General features: G+C 41.2%; 1 protein-coding gene across 1 annotated transcript in view; it reads left to right on the top strand.

Moving 5' to 3' along the window:
* pkd1b (polycystic kidney disease 1b) overlaps window positions 1-17,506 on the top strand; it is a 39,884-nt gene continuing 22,378 nt past the window's right edge. The window contains 15 exon segments of the mRNA XM_072667929.1: window positions 1-64; window positions 191-371; window positions 1,093-1,256; window positions 2,801-2,919; window positions 4,294-4,441; window positions 5,381-5,646; window positions 6,763-7,509; window positions 8,600-8,731; window positions 8,850-9,025; window positions 10,747-10,883; window positions 11,500-15,131; window positions 15,247-15,414; window positions 15,509-15,646; window positions 15,747-16,026; window positions 17,185-17,416. Coding sequence (XP_072524030.1) covers window positions 1-64; window positions 191-371; window positions 1,093-1,256; window positions 2,801-2,919; window positions 4,294-4,441; window positions 5,381-5,646; window positions 6,763-7,509; window positions 8,600-8,731; window positions 8,850-9,025; window positions 10,747-10,883; window positions 11,500-15,131; window positions 15,247-15,414; window positions 15,509-15,646; window positions 15,747-16,026; window positions 17,185-17,416 — 6,584 coding nt within the window.

Below are 17,506 nucleotides of genomic sequence, written 5' to 3'. Positions count from 1 at the left end.
ATGGCAGTCGTGGTGCATCTGCTTCTCTTCTGGATCCTTAGTGCTGTCACAAGCTGCTACAGTGGTGAGATATGTCAATGGCTTTTCCCTCAGAGGATGCAGTAGTTTGTGGAGCTCAGGATTTCAGGATTACAGCTGTAGTTCTGACTGATGATTTAACACACTGTATTTAAAACGTATTTCCCACTAGATGAGGATTCTTGCCCGAAAGGAGCCCAAATCGACAGAGATAGTTTGCACTGCTACTGGATGCCAGTATCTGCATCAGCCTGGCTGGAGGCAAGAGATGTTTGTCAGAGAGTGAATGGAGGAGATATTGCTATGGTGGACAAGCCAGGCATGCAGGACTTCATAGACAACTCATTTCGCTTGTAAGGCATCTCTGCAAGACTCATTTTCATACCAACTTTACCAGATTTTTACCAGATTTACCACATCTTTATGCTTAGATATACATGTTAATGTTAGACCTTCACCATATAATACATAATATATAATAGACATATATAATAGAATGTAATGTAAATGTAAATATGCAAATATAATAGAATGATGACTCTCAAAATATGATGAAAGTATTGGGACACCTGCTTATTCATAGTTTTTTTCTGAAATCAAGGGTAATAAATAAAAGTTTATCTTTCTACTAGATTATGGAGCATTGCTGTGAGAATTTGATTGCATTCATTGACAAGAGTGTTGTCAATAGTCAGTATGTTTGATGATCACCACCCCACCACTTCCCCAACTTCCCAACTCATCCTAAAAATACTGGATGGAGCAACATCCATCCTTCCAGAGAACACAGTTCCACTGCTCCACAGCTCTATGCTGGGGGGCTTCATACCCCTATAGCCTGGGCCTGGCATCAGGAATGGTGCCAACAGGCTCATGCTTATCTGCTCCAGAGAGGCCTGTTCTATAAGCAATACTTCTTGTCTATAGGGACTAGAAAAGCTGTGTGTGTGCATTTGCACATCTGTGCCAGCAATAGGTGTAACTTAAGTAGCCAAATGCATTCATTAGAAGAGGTGTCCACAAACATTTGTATGTGTAGTGGGGTGAGGTAATATATCTCTTCATTCATTCCAGAGAAGAACCTGTTTTGGTTTGGCTGAGAAATGCTGGACCCACCAGTTTCCAGCAAGGACAGAGAGCGAAAGGGACTTGTTCTCAGATGGTTCTGGGTTTGGGGCAATGGAAGAATGGTCCATGCAACCAAGAGCATCACTTTATCTGTGGCAAAGAGATGTCAGGTAATTCAATAATTGTATCAGTTTTCACACCTGGGCTTTTTAGTCCAGTTAAATTTGGTCTATGGTTCGTTTTCACTCTTGGTGCAGTTTGTTTGGGTAGGTGTGGATACAGTAATCACACTCAGATGCAGACCGAAACAACTGCACTGAGACCCTTGAGACCCTTCAGTCCCGTTCGAAAGTAACTGATCTGACCGTGATCTGACTGAACTATCAGGTGTACTCTGCAAGTTTAAGCTAAAAAGCTCAGGCGTTAACCAAGCCAGGTGTAAACCTGGTATACAGCCCAGTTAATGAGCTTACTACATCCATGAGCAAATGTCATCTCTGCCATTGCTCAATGTTACAGTGCACAGAAATATAAACTAGTCCTAGACCTCCTTCCTGTAGACAGGTCTGACCAATAAGTGGAGAGAACCTGAACTTTAACCTGTGTGAAACAAACCAAACCAATGGGAAAACACTCTAAGTTCACAAACACGTTAACATCAAAGCAAACCAACTATAGGTGTGAGGTTGGTTATTGTTATGTTAGGTTGGAGCAAAAATGTAGACCATATAGGGCCCCTGATGCATTCACCTGCTAGTAAGAAGATCCTTTTTCCCGCTTGTGAAGTATGAATGTCATATTCAAGTGCTTTGTTGTCGGAGCGACAAGTAAAATGGCGGCTGATGCCATAATTCCGATAACATGTGAACGCAGCACCAGGACTGGTTTAAAGACCCTATGTGCAATACCTCTTACAAATAAAGGTGACACAAAGGGTTCTTTGATGAATGCCACAGAAGAATCATAGAATTTTGTGAAAGAGCTGTGAGTGTGAAGAACCTTCAAATGGATAAAGAACATTTGCATTGATTTCTTTAAACCTTTAGAAGGTTCTTTACACACATCTCTTTTACAAAAATGGTTCTTCATGGAACCAAAAATAGTTCTGCCAGAAAACTCCAGAGATATGAGAAATTTACATTTAAACTGGTGGCGGTGGGGAGGAAGGAGGGAGGGACTTCGAGGTCGCTTCTGGAGGAGGGCCACTTCTGAAAGCAGCAAAGATGGCATGTAAGTAGAGGTTTTTTAAACACAGGTGGAGGCTGATGATTGGCTGAAGACAGGTGACGCTGCATTACAGTTTTCTGGTAGAATTTCGCTAGAGCTTTCATTTTTCTATGGCAGCACTCAAAGAACCCTTTGTAGCACCTTCATTTTAAGAGTGTATTTTCTCCATTTCACTAAATATTAACTACTCTAAATATGAGCATCTGCTAAATGCCATACATGTCAATGACATTAATAATTAATGATGTTTCCAAAACAGTCAACAGAATGACATTACAGAAAACCTGCAACGTTTTCATCCATAACATTTTGAAACTGCATTTAAAAGCATATTTGGGAAGATTTTAAGCAATGGCACAGTAAGCCATATGATTTTTCTCTGTTTGCTGAAGAACACTAACTGTGTATATCTATATTTAATGAGTACTAGATGCGTATGTATCAATATTAATTTCTGAAAGCACTAAACTCCTCTACTTTCCTTAAGTGTCTCTGCCATCGTTGGACAGCTATCTAATAGGAGTGCCACTAATGTCAGGAATATACACACAGTACCAGTTACATCTACTGTCATCACTGCCAGACCTAGGCCAACAGAGAGTGGAAGTAAGTATCCATCATCAAAATGGTTTTCTAATAAAGTCCAAGCTTCACAGCACCAGACTTGACAATGTAGTTTTAAAATACAAGATTGGTACAAGATTGGTTGGCTTCCCAGACAGAGACTAGGCCTAGTCCAGAACTACAGAGGATTCTGAATGCAAGTCTTCCACTGAAAAGAAAATGTAGTCACCCATACACACAATCAGCCATAACATTAGGACCACTAAGCTAAAATAAACAAAAAACAGGTGAACAAAATTAATTATCTAGCTACAGTGGCTCCTCTCAAGGCATGGATTTATTAGGCAACAAGTGAACAGTTAGTTCTTACAGCTGATGTGTTCTAAGTAGTAAAAATGGGCAAGCTTACGAATCTGGGCCATTTTGACATGAACCAAACTGTGATGGCTAGACGACTGGATCAGAACATCTCTAAAACATTAGGTAGGTCTTGGTCTGGTAGAGTGTTCCTGGAATGCAGTGGTTACAGTACCTACCAAAAGTGCTCCAAAGAAGGACAACCGGTGAACTGGTGACGGGGTCATGGGCACCCAAGGAGAGATGCTAGCATTAGCTTCTGCTTAACATTAGTCAGATATCACAGGATACCAGAGGACAGTAGAGGTGTAGTGGAGTCCATTTCTTGACTAGTAAAAGATGTTTTGGTGACAAGAAGGGGATCTACATTGTGGTTTTTCATAGGCAGGCTACTCATCCTACATTTCTACTGAAATCAAGAGTATTAATAGGGAGGTATTATTATCTCTCCTTTACTGCGATAACTGGGAAGGCAAGATATAGGAACCTGAAGAGCACACTCTAAAGATTTGCAGCCACAAGAGAGCATTAGTGAGGTCAGGTAGTAGTGTTAAGTGGTTATTTCTTTATTAATCACAAACCTCACTCTAACTCATCCCAAGGGTACTGGATGAAGCTCCATCACTCCAGAGGGTACAGTGATGGGAAGCCCATCTTCTCTGGGCATGGAGACCTTAGGTTCATGTGCTACTGCTCCAGAACATCATACATTAATGGCAACTCATTAATGGACAATATGGGCATTTTACTGGACAGTGATTAAGCCTGGTTTCCATTCATTCCAAGTCGTGGCTTAATCCTGTATGAAAACTGACCTATAGTGTAGTTTCTCGTGTTGGTTTCCAGGGCAAATATTAGGCCAAATCTTGGACTACATGGCATTCTAAACAGAGATTCTCCACTGAAAAATGTAGTACAGTACTAGGGTTAATCATGGGAAACTGGCCCATAACATAATTATAATAAACTAATAATGTTTAGTCATGGTTTTGTCTGGCACAACTTTACAATGTAGTACTTTTATCATACAAAGTAATCACACTTTGCCTGATCCTACAGATGATGCTGTTCCCAGGACATTGGTTTAGTCATGGAGGCCAAGTGCTCTCTGTAGAGTTGGTATCTCAGCCCAGTCAACAGCTCACTCTGGCAAAAGTGCAGATTTTACGACCCTACTGCAGCCCAAGCCATTACCTAGTGCCCCCAGGTAAGTGAGAGATCAATAAAAAGCATTTACAGTTTTCATTATGTTCTGAAACATGTTTCTTAATACTGCTCTTGAGGGGCCACTGCCTTGTACAATTTCAGCTATTCCCTATTGCCTCCAGCACCTGATCCAGCTCATCAGCTGATTATCACACCCTTCACTGAGCTGGATCTCAGGTGTGTTGGGTTCAGGTACCCAGAAGCAGGATAATGCAATATTTCTCTAGAACATAGACCCCGGAAGAGAAGGGGCCATCCTGTATGTATTTATTTTCCTACCTATTCTGTTGCATGAACATAAATGGGTGTATAGGCCTTAGCAGTCTACTTCTATTACAGCCAACACAATAAAAAAGAGCTGCTCTGCTGCTTTAGAATTGGTTTAATTTTGAAACAATAGCAACAGGCCCACTTTCTGTGAGAACAGTATTATGGCTACATATACTATAAAGACAAAAGTATTTGGACACATGCCCATTTACTGTTTTTTTCTGAAATTAAGAGTTTATCTTGCTTTTGTTGGAGTAACTGTCTCTACTGTCTAGGGAAGGCTTTCTACTAGATTTTGGAGTATTGCTGTGATGATTTGATTCGGTCAGGATGCTGGATGTTCACCACCCTACCTCATCCTAAACTCCCCAGCTCATCAACTAGAACACCATCACTCCAGAAACACAGTTCCACTGCTCCATAGCACAATGCTGGGGTCTTACCCCTCTAGGCCGTGCCCCCAGGGAGCAATAGCTGAACCTTAAAGTAGCTGAATGTATTTATTAAAAGAGGTGTCCACAAACATGTGGACATGTCATTTATTACCGACCCCACATAGTGTAAGATGGTCTTAATAGAGATTTGTTCAATTGTAAATTCAAGGTTACTGATTAGGACAGAGTGGTCATATATCTGTCATGGTTACCCTGCCTCATCTTCTCTTTCTCAGGCTGCAGCTCTCTCCTCAACCCCTTCAGCTGCTGCTCTGCAGAGCCCATGTGCAACACCACCGGTGCTTGTATCAGTGGACATTACTGGTGCCACCTGCTGGAGAGCTGCCTGTCAGTTACCAGCCCATGCAGCCCTTACCATTCTTCTGCTGGAGGACACAGCTTTGCCCTGCCACCACGCTACCCTGCAGCGCCTCCTTTCTACCACACGGTGGCAGACATGTCCTTAAAAATCCTCCCGGCAACTGAGCCTGTCCACTTCAGGGTGAGAGTACACAGCTAGACATACGTTTTACATTTACCTAAAGTCTAGACAGAAGCTTGGACACACCTGACTGAAAGTGTGTTTTTGTCATTTTAAGGACATTGTGATCTAAACATTAGATAATTAATTAATTGCAATTTGATTCTAAGACATAAATACAAATAAAGACAAATAATGCATGAAAACAAAGTTTTAAATGTAAAATATATGTAAAAATATATTATATACCATGTATAATATATATCACCACCAGTTGATCCAGCTGCCAAAGAAAATGGCCTACTTTACAGAACCGACAATATAAGAATATAAGATTTGTTATTTAAGATTTTATTAAAAATATTTGAGGAAATATTTTTCACTACTTAAACAAAGTCATTCTGAGTGGTTTTGTGGGAAATAGTCTTTTCCAGTCACACACAGATTTGGATCTATGAATTCTTGAGCAAGGCCCTTAAACTCTCTGCTTCAGGGGTGTGATAGCATGACCCTGTAATCTGGCCCTAGCTTTCCTAGCTAGGATATAAGAAGAGAGAAAAATTGTTGTACTATACAAATATAATGGCAATACAATGGTACTTAATCCCTACTATTTAGGTATCCTGGATTATTTGTCAGCCATGTGGTCTAGCAGATCTTGTGAAGTCCCACAAGGTTATATTCTGGGGCCTATAAAACTGATGGTAATTATGACAGTAATGCAGTTGTGAGATTAAATAGCAGAAGAATTGTGGGCTTACATACATGGTCTAATTTTAAAAATACATATTTTAGGCCACATCATTATCTGAAAACTATTCTTACCATCCTATTCTATCCTATTGTGTCCTAAGAAACAATGGTTTAGGTGTTAAGCAGTGTGCCTGTAACATGTTTCTATAATAACCTTCTATCAGAGAGCTGTCAGAGTCTTTACATCTGGATCCTGCCTGATTCCCATCACCACCACCTGACTCTAGAATGGCATATTTCACATCAAGCCAGTCTGAATGACTTTGTTTATGTCTTAAGGAATTGCTTTTCATTAAACCTTTTGACTGGCACTGTGTCTTATGTTATAATTAAATATATTTTCTGAAGTTATGATCTAATACTAGTTTCTCTTTATTCATGCAGCTAACCCTTCAAGAACGAGGGATCCCTGTGTATCCAGACGATATCATAGCAGTGCAGCACACCAGAAAAGCAGGAGAGTTCCTCCGCTGTGTGAGCAGCTCTCACTCTGCTTGGCGACAGAGCTACATCTCCTTGCTTGGACATGAGCTAGGAGGCTGGGTGGAGGTTGGTGTGTCTGCTCCAACAGATGGAGGCCGGTGGGTGGACAATGTTGTCTGTGACCTGCGACTCATCTATGAGGACCCTATGCATCTCTATGGTGTTCCACCTGTTCTGAGCAGCACTCAGGGTGACCTCAGGATAGACACAACTACACCAACCACCCAGTTCTTCAAACCTCAAACCCCAGTCTCAGGACTCCATGTTGTGCATCCTGAACTTTCCAAAGAAAACCAGATACATTTATCAGTAAATGTCCAAACAATAATAATCATCAAGATCCACTCAGGACAAAATGCTACAAGCACATGGTCCGCGCCGGTCTCAAAGACAGGAATCCCCTTCCAACCCTCTTGCCCACCGGATATGCATGAAATCCAGGCAGTCTGTGGGAGGGAAACGCCTGACACGTGGTTCTCTTATGCATATGCAATGCTCCCCCACCAAGGAGAACAAACTCTTAACATTACTGCCTCAAACAAGCTGAACTCCCAGATGTTGAGCATAAAACTACAAGCTCATGTTCCAGTGACAGGACTGAGCATTCAACCACACAGATTCCACAGAGTTCTGGTGAATATACCACAGGTACAGCTTTGCATATAGTAATCTTTTGAGAGATAGTACTCTTGAGCTATTACATGGCCTTTGGTTTGACTATCTTCCAGTTGCCCAGCTTGAATCTTAAAGCAACATTATGTAGCATTTTCACCTAAAAAATACAGCTTCAGAATCACGCTGATGCTCCATAGGGAGATTAGCGTCTCTATTGTTGCTACTGCTGCTATCTGCAATACGTAACTCTGGTAAAGCGGGGCAGGACAATGCTCATGAGAACTGTGCAGAGCAGTGTAACTCTTCTGCCTCAGTCCACATGCTTCTTTCAGTAACGGTTCTGTATATCTCGGCTCATCCAGAAAAACCTTTAGTGGTGGCTTAAAGCGTGAATTACCATTCCCGACTGTAGGGGGAGCCCAGAAGCAGGAAATACCAGTTCTCCATAGTGCTGCTTTAAAGGGCCCGTATCAGCAAAACCACATTTCCACACACTTTTGTGTAAACACTGTTAAAAGTTACTTTATGTAGCATTAACATAAAGGCACTAAGCTGCAAAAGTGGCCCATTTTCACAAAACATATTCACGTATATCCGCCTTTTGAACCTACAGCCAGTCATTTTGAAGTAGTAAACTGGACGGCCCTTCGAAGAAAGTACAATACATGACAGCCAATCAGTAATCAGTAAGTTTTAAAGGCATATTAATTAAACTGCCTTTTTAGTTGTATGAAAATAAAAAGAGGTTGGAAAATGATTTATTACAGTTATTAGTACTCAAAACCACATGCATGTCGTGAGGAAGGAGTATTGGCTAAGGGCCCTTTAAAAGCCCCTAGGATACATAATAAATACACTTCATTCCCAGTTTATTAGCTTTACCTATCATTGCTGCACATTTTACCAGTACCCCAGTAGTCCTTTAAAGGGACACAACCACTGACCAGATATTATTAGTTGTATTAATCATTATCAGCACAACAGTGGCACTAGTATATCAAGCACAGCAGTATTGCTAGGCTTTTGTATTGAAACTGCTAGGTTGTCTCTGCCTGCACATCTAGATGTGTCTAATAAATTGGCCATAAGCTCACAATCTTAGGCTCTCATTGTTTGTCCACAGTTGTTTACAGCAGCAGTGGCCACTGGCTCATCTGTGAAGTATACCTGGGTTACTGATCATATGGTCCAGTTTGCCTACACAGGACAAGCTTATGATGTAGTTTTCAAGAAGCCAGCAGAGCACATGCTGAAGGTAAGCATGTACAGCAATAGGTGTCCAATGTCACTGCTGACGAAGGCTGTGATGAAACCTAATAAATGTATATATTTGTGTAAGATACTGATGTGTTATTCTGTTTATTCTGTAATAGGTAACAGCAGAGAATCCTGTTAGCTCTCAGTTCTTAGAAGTCCAGCTCTTGGCTGATGTAATGGCACCATTAGCTGACCTGACATTGCTCTCCCAAATGGATGTCATTGCTGTGAACATCTCAAATATCTACACCCTGCAAGTTAAAATGGACATCTCCATTGGTGCCACAATAAGGTGAGCATGCTTCCTAGAGTGTTTCAAAGGTTTAGTTTTGCTATGCTACTGAATAACCTGTATATATATTTTTTTATTTTTCATGCCAGAATTTATTAACATTATGTAAACATTTCATGACAAATTAACTATTAGAAATGGATATAGGTGGAATTTGTACATTGTTGTATTTAAAGATGTAATAGAATGCATTTATTGAACATTTTAAGTTGCTTGATGTGTAACAGTAGGTATGTTGGTGTGGTTGGTGTGGCGCAACAGATAAAACCACTAGCTGCCAGTGAGCTATTACACCATGTGGGAGACCAGGGTTTAATTCCCAGTCTGGGTGACCGTATGATGCACTACACCAATAAGAGTCCCTGGGCAACGCTCTTAACACTACATTGGCCCACCTGTGTAATATGAGTCACCTTGTAAGTCGCTCTGGATAAGAGCGTCAGCTAAATGCTATAAATGTTAATGTATGTGACTTTGGTTGGGGTGAAAAATGCTCAGACACAGTTTTACATATCAATTTACAACCCTGTTATTTTGCCTTAAAGGAAAAACCCACATTTTTTGTGGAAGAAAATGATAGGCTCAGGCCTTCTGGAGGGCTGGTTTTCGCCTCTTCAACAGCTCATAGAAGCCATCCAGCCAAGCATAGCAAAAAAATAAACCTTTTTGTATTTATTCTCGAGATTTAGTGAATAGTGTTGCTGTCCTCTGTGTGTGGTTAGAGAAGGAGAAAATGCTAGGGATTGGCTAGGGTTTAGCTTTTAGCTGATACACCGCAGTGCTTCCACGAGGGCCACTTTCCCAGAGCAGTGCCTTCATGTATAAGGGTGTTCGCTTTTCTGGTTTAAGCTTCCGAGCTCGCAGAATTAGGCTACTCTTCTGCGGACGCTGGCATAAGCAAAGCTGTGGTCATGACAGCAACCAGAGTCTGGCTGTGATGTGGGCCTTGGAGAAAAATTGTCTCAGAAAATTGTCTGCAAGTATGAAAAACACTGTATTTTCCCAGTAGCTGCTTTGGGGGGGGGGGGGGGGGGGGGGGGGGGGGTTCAATTTTGGGGGGTTGTGCTGGATTTTCTCTTCAATGAAGAGACAGCAGTGTTTGAAGGTCACAGTATGTCAGTTTCATGTACTGAACTCTCATTATTCACCTATGGCAAGGTTTAATTTTCAAGAGCCCTTCAAAGACATTATTTTATAAGGTACTTTACTCAAGTTTTATTGCAGTTGAATTGTTTTTTTTTCTCTTACCAGTCAGTGGAATTTGACAAGATTTGACTTTCACTTCAAGCAGAGGTCTTAATTTAATACAGGCAATTACATACAATTTACATATGCTTTCCATTTCAAAGATACAAGGTTGACAAGCTTTTGATTTTGATATGGCAGCAGCTATATAATTGTATAAATCAAACTGACAGCTTCTAACTTTTGCAAAAAAAACCATTTAAAAATAAGGTGGTAAAGATATCAAATTATGGAGTAATAATTATTATTGTTATTATGTATGAAAAACCTTTGTTTTGGTGCTGCACTGTCTAAAAGCAGAGTACAGAGTGACAGCTCTGTATATTAGCCAAATAAAAACAGTTGGCAAAATAAACCAAAGCCTCAGCCTACACCTTTTTCATCAGTATCTGTTTTGTTTGTATTTTTTTATTGGTGTATTCATTTGGAAAACTAAACTTAATAAACTTAATGATATTTTTTCTTTTGATCCACAGGTGGGATTTTGGTGATGGCTCTGCTTCTGTAAATCATATGGTTTCTGCCCCATCAGAGAAGACAGACACCTATCTAGATGAAACTACAATGCATATCTATCTTCAAGACTCTGTACATTATACTTACAGTACACCAGGTAAAGCTTACAATACAGAGTATTCCACATACGGCTCCGGAAATAATTAAGAGACCCCCTTAATAATCAGTTTTACTAGTTATAGGCAATGTGTTTAGGAAAATTAAGATTTGCGTTGTGTTTCCTAAACCATGGACAACATTTCTCCTAAATTCCAAATACAATTATTGCTATTAAGAGCATGTATTTGCAGAAAGAACAACTGCTCAAATAATGCCAATAAATTATTATAATAATTATAATGCAAAGAAGTTATTATTGAAATTTAAACAGCACAGGACTAATTTTTGAACTTTGAGAGCATTCAAAAATCACTATGGTGAAATAACCTTGACTGCCAATCACAGCTTTTATGTCTTGGCAGGCTCTCCACTAGTCTTTCACATTGTTGTTGGGTGCCTTTATGCCAGTCATAGTCTGCAAATTCAGGTAAGTCAGTTTTGTTTGATGAAATATCTGGAATAAAATGGTTGCCATACACAAAATAAGTGGTCTATTAATTTTTTCCAGAGCTGTATAGTAGAAGCAGCAGACTACAATCTATTATAGATACATTGTTCTTGTTCTTCATTTTTAACCATAAGAACATGTTCCTTTCTTTTGCTTTTCGCTCAAGGTGACTATACACTGCGGATGCAAGTAGAAAATGAATACGACCACATACAAAAGGCTGTACCCATTAAAGTGCGGTCTCCACTGACAGAAGTGCTGTTCTCATCGCTGCCTCCTGTCCCTAAAGCCAACCACACTGTTCTCTTTGAAGCCTCTTCATTACCATCTTCATTTGGCATACTGTACACATGGAACTTTGGGGATGGCTCCTTGGAGGTTAAAGGACCACATAACAAAATCACCCATGTTTTTAAGGCAGGTGGTGTGTACAATGTGTCTGTCTTGTCCAACAACACCCTGTCACAGCTGATTGCCTGGATGGCTGTGGACATTGTTGAAACTGTCTCAGGTGTCCGTCTGAGTTATAACGGACCCAATGAACTGAATTCTGTCACCCAAATCAGTGGAAGAGTGGCAACAGGCAACAGTCTCAGATGGACCTTCGAGCTTGGAGATGGGACAGTGTTTAAAGAGCTCTCTAGAAGCTCTGTCTCTCACATCTACAAGTCTACAGGAAACTACAGCGCACACGTCACTGTTTCTAATGCTGTGAGCAGAGTGAGGCAATCAATCACTGTGGAAATCTATCAGCTGGCCATTGATGGAATCCTGCCATCCGACTGTATTGTGAGTAAACAGGAAACGAATCTTCAGGCAGTGGTTACTGGGAATGCTTCTCTGCTCACTTTTCATTGGACGTTTGGAGATGGGACACCAATGATTGAGGAAAAAGGGACATCCACAGTTGCTCATACTTTCACAGGTCCTGGGAATTATCTTACTGATGTGACGGTCTATAGCCAAACAGGATCAGCACATTATCAAACCAATGTATGCGTTGAGGCCTTAATTACTCATCTGGATCTTCACTCAGCTCAAAATGCTGTAGCACTGGGTGAAAAGATATGTTTTGATGTTTCAGTACATCCTATGGGCGAAAGTTACCGCTTTCTGTGGTATAACAGCTCGTCCAGTGACTTTCCAGTCAGTGGAAAATCCCATCACTGCTTTATTTTTGCAGAGGAAGGCGAGCATGAAATCACGGTCATGACGCAGAATCGAGTGAGCCACAAAACAGCTAACGCAACCATTTTTGTTCAAACGCCAATACTAAAGCTGTCCATGCAACATGACGGTACCTCAGGTGTGCTTACCGTCAATCAGTCCTATTACTTTTGGACTGAACCAAGCCAGAATAATGGAGCTTTTGAGTGGGACTTTGGTGATGGTTCTCCAAAAAAGGAAGGCCAAAATCAATCACATGTGTTCACTTCAGCTGGCAGGTTTCGCATCAGTGCCTCAGTTTTTAATGCAGTCAGCCAGGAGTCTGTGACTGTGTATGTGGAGGTACAGGTTCCTATATCGAATGTAGTAATCCATACTAATCACTCATGTGCAGAGGCAGGCCAAGAAACAGTGTTCACTGTCGAAAGCAATGTCATGGATGATGTAGCATTTTATTGGACAGTGAACCCTCTCTCTCCAACAAAACCTGGACCGTCAGAGTACAGATGTGTGTTTCCCAGAGCAGGCATCTTCGAGGTTAAAGTCATGGTGCAGAATCTTGTCAGTGAAATGGAAACCTCAGCTTTAGTTGAGGTTGTAGAGAGAATAGAAGGAGTCCAAATTACAGGCCAGAATCTTAAATCTGTGAGGCATTTCCCCACAAAAGAGACAATCACTTTGAAAGCTTCTGTAAAACACGGCTCCAGCTTGACGTATCATTGGCGGATGTATCAGAACGTACATAATGGAACGGTTGGTGACGGTGAGCGTTTTAAACTATTTACAAACATCTCTGGTAATGTGTCGGTCAGGCTGACAGTTGCCAATGCTCTTGGCAAAGTGCATAGGGATGTTACGCTGAGAGCAGTGGAGCGTGTTTCTGGTGTAAATATTTCAACACCAGTTAACATAACAGCAAAAGGACAACCTGCGAACATCTCTGTGAGTGTGAAGGCTGGGACAGACCTTCAGTATATGTGGTTTCTTGAATCTGACTGCTGCCCCGTAACTTCAGATGTACCTTTTATCCTTCATGTTTTCAAAGCCAGTGGTGTTTTTAAGCTAAGAGTGTCGGTGACAAACGCTCTCGGCTCAGCTGATGCCACCAAACAACTCACAGTTCAGGAGTGTATTTCAGAAGCAGGCTTTGAGATAGATGGAAAATCACATCCATTTTTTGTCACATCAAACAGCCTCCTGCAGCTCCATGGATCTGTCAGAAAGGGAAATGCTCTACATTGGGAGTGGACTGTGGCCTTGCAGGGGGGAAATGTGATTATCTTAGGTAATAATCAAACAGTTAGCTACTCCTTTTTGGACGTAGGGGATCATCGTGTGATGCTTAACGTCTCAAATGACATTAGTTGGCAGCTTGTCTCACACTTAATAACAGTAGAAGATGCCATCCAAGGTCTTACTCTGCGAGCCAGCGAAACTGTCATCTGTGAGAACGACCCAGTCACTTTCACACCATCTGTCTCTCAAGGAAGTGGTGTGTTGATCATCCTGGAATTTGCAGGAGGGAATTGCTCACTAAATGTTCAGGAGGATTTTATAGTCTCATCTCTTCCTGTTGGAAACCAAACAGTTAAAGCAATTGCCAAGAATCACATTAGCATTTTAACAGCAGCTGTTACTGTACAAGTAGTAGAAAGGGTCAAGGGTCTTCATTTGGTTGTCTGCTGCTCCACTGTTTTAGAAGCATTAAAACCTTTCAGTTTCAAAGCAGCAGTTAGCACTGGATCTCAGGTGACTTACCAATGGAGCTTTCAAATAAATGGCTTTAATACATCACGAGAAATTGGACAAAACGTTCTCTATTCACCATTTAGCAATGGCTCCCTTTCTGTGATGGTAGAGGCCAGTAGTACCACTTTCTGTTCGCAGTCTGTGACAGAGTCAGTAGCTGTTCAGTGGCCAGTTAGGAAAGTGAAGCTTGTTGGTGTGCCAAATGGACCCTTCATAGATCATCCTGTCACTTTTTTTGCCCTTGTTGACAGCGGCAGTGACCTTATGTTCCGGTGGGACTTTGGGGACTCTGGAAATGCAGTCAAGGTTACAAAATCAAATACAATAGACCACATATACAAGGTTAAAGGCAGGTTTGTGGCCCTAGTGACTGTTTTCAATAATGTCAGCCAGGCCTCAGCCTCGCTGCCTGTTGTGGTTGGGAAACCGGAATGCACACAGCCTCAAGCGTCCCTCATCGAAGAGCAGTCAAAAGTCCTAAAGTCCAGGCCATCCTATTTTGAAGCAAGTGTGGATCTCCATGGTTGTGTTTCTTACAAAACCACTTACCTCTGGGAGATTTTTGGTGATCCAAATTGTACAGAGAAGAAAGTATCTTTAGACAGTTCAGTGGATGTTACAACACCACTCCTCTCTCTTCCAAAGCATGCACTTGAAGTGGGGGACTACTGTCTGAAGTTTACGATTAGATTTCAGGGTACACTCTTGGAACATCACAAGACCACCAAGATTTCTGTCATGCACAGTCCACTAGTAGCAATGATAAAAGGTGGCTCTCACCGAGTTTGGTCAAGCCAGAATGACCTTCTACTGGATGGAACAGAGTCTTACGATCCAGATTGTCCAGATGACCTCTTACAGTTTCAGTGGAACATTACAGTGGTAAATGCTAAAATATTTGGTGTATATAATCAATTTAATAGTGAATGTTCTACCTGATACAACACCTAAGTTAACAAATCACAGCTAAATTCTGAAATAACCATGTTTCCATCAGAACTTCACAGCATCTCGTTCTTCAGAGGCTTTCTTCCCTGATCATTCCATTCAGCTCAACAGCAGCACCCTCATTCTGCCCAGGCACATCCTGGAGCTGGGAAGAGTGTACCAATTTACTCTAACAGTTCAAAAAGATGGACGCCCATCTGTCTCTACTAAGCAGTCTGTGAGTACCCCCTTACCTAGCGTCTCATGTGAACTGTTCTTTGTACAATACGAATGTTATGATAATGTGATTTTGGCCTGATTTGCTCTCTCAGGTGAAAGTGTATAAAGCAGAAGTTCTTCCCGTGACTGTAAAGTGCATCTCCTGCAGCTTAACCTCCTCTTCTTATGTCAGTCACAGCCATCCCATTGCTTTGGCTGCACGGTGTCCTCTGTGCAATGGCACTATTCAGGTATGGTAAATGTTACCCATTTCCATAATAACCCATGCATCATGATGTTTATTGACATATGTATATGTATATACATTTTAATACACATCTCCATCAACAGTTTAAATGGACCGCAGAGAATTCAATAGGGCAGGCTCTGCACCTAAATGAAGCTATAGCCTCAACTGGAGACAGCTCACCTGACCTTGTCATCAGGCCTGGTATACTGAGAGCTGGATCTGAATACGTATTCACTCTCAATGTGTCCAAACCAAACACTGCTCAATGGGGGTCAGCCAGCATTGCTTTAACAATCAACCACCCACCCAAGGGGGGCAGCTGCACACTCTTACCAGAACATTCTGTTCAGCTCCTGCAAAAAGTCTCATTCAGCTGCTCAGGTAAGCGTGAATGTTTTATGAAAAACGTTAGCCTTGACTTGCCTTTATTTATGCTGTGCTTAGCAGTACAGGGTGCAAAGTCAATGAAGTGAGGTAGGAATTAGTCAATAGCCAAGGAGGATGCTAAGCTAAACATCCTGGCATTTCATCTTTAACAGCAAACCCTCTGAGGTCAAGCCCACCTACACTCTTATCATCACCAGTTCCAACAGCACCACCAAGGGTATAAGGGTTTCTTGTAAAAATACTTTTAGTAAAGATCCTTTACATCCATGTCTTTAAACCTTTAAACGTTTCTTACATCATTGAATCCACGTGTTTCATTCAGTGCCATTGCCACAGGCAATAAAATCAAGCATCTAGCCATGCAGTCTGTCTTTACACACATTAGTGAAAAAATTTGTGGTTCTAAAGAGCTCACTGAATTCCAGCGTGGGTCTGTATATCATAGGATGATAGAGGAAGTCAGTGGGTGAAATTTCTTCCCTCCTAGATATTCCACGATCCACTGTGAGTGGTTTTATTGGAAGATTGAGGTGTTTAGGAAGTGTCAGAGCACATAAAGTTACAAAGTGGGCTTGTCCAGTGCTAGGGTGCATAAAATTCACAAATGCTCTGCTGACTCAATAACTACAACTAGTTCCAAACCTGCTGTTAGAGCTGCAAAGAGGAGACCAACTCCATATTAATGTCTATGGATTTAGAACGGAATGTAAAAAAACTGTTGTGTGTGTAATGTTTAGGTGTCCTAATACTTTTGTCCCTATGTAGCACCTTTATTTTAAGAGTGTTCTGTCTCCTGATGCTTACACATATTACACACTACTGTATATTTGCACACTGTATACTGCAAAACTACTCTAATGGACCTCTATTTGGATTACTCCAATTGGATCTTCCAATGCCAGCTCAGTATACAATGTTGTGTACTACTATATCTTCTTCTACCTCTCTCAAAACATTACATGTATTGTTTTGTATACAAATATGTATTATTTGTAACTTTGGTGAGGAACCAGAAACAACTGTTGCACAATAAATGTACAATAATGTACAACAATAGTAGCTATATATAATTTTTAAGATATGAGGTTGGCGTGACTTGTAACACTATACTCCTGCTGAATGTAGTTCTTGGTCTATGTTCTTTATTGACAGGCTGGGTGGATGGGGACAGTAAACCTACTCAGATGATATACTCTCTTCAGGTGGCTCAGTGTGAGGACTCAGAACCATTGTGTCCTTTGATAACCCTATACAGAGGCACGCAACACACATTCAGCTCCCTGGTGCCCCTGGGCAGTACAAGAACAAGAGACAATGCTTCCATCATTACTGTACTGGTGCAGGTTGAGGACAGCCTGGGGGCCAAAGTCACTGCTCTGAGAAAGTGTGTGAGATGTCCCTGAAATGTTTCAATTTTAATGCGTGTTTAGTGTTTGTCAGTCCTGGTCTTCACATTTTAACACACTCACACAGT

The sequence above is a fragment of the Salminus brasiliensis genome, chromosome 22, assembly GCF_030463535.1.
Source record: "Salminus brasiliensis chromosome 22, fSalBra1.hap2, whole genome shotgun sequence".
Taxonomy (NCBI): Eukaryota; Metazoa; Chordata; class Actinopteri; order Characiformes; family Bryconidae; genus Salminus; species Salminus brasiliensis.
Note: the sequence above shows the minus strand (reverse complement) of the source record. Positions and strands in the feature narration are given on the sequence as shown.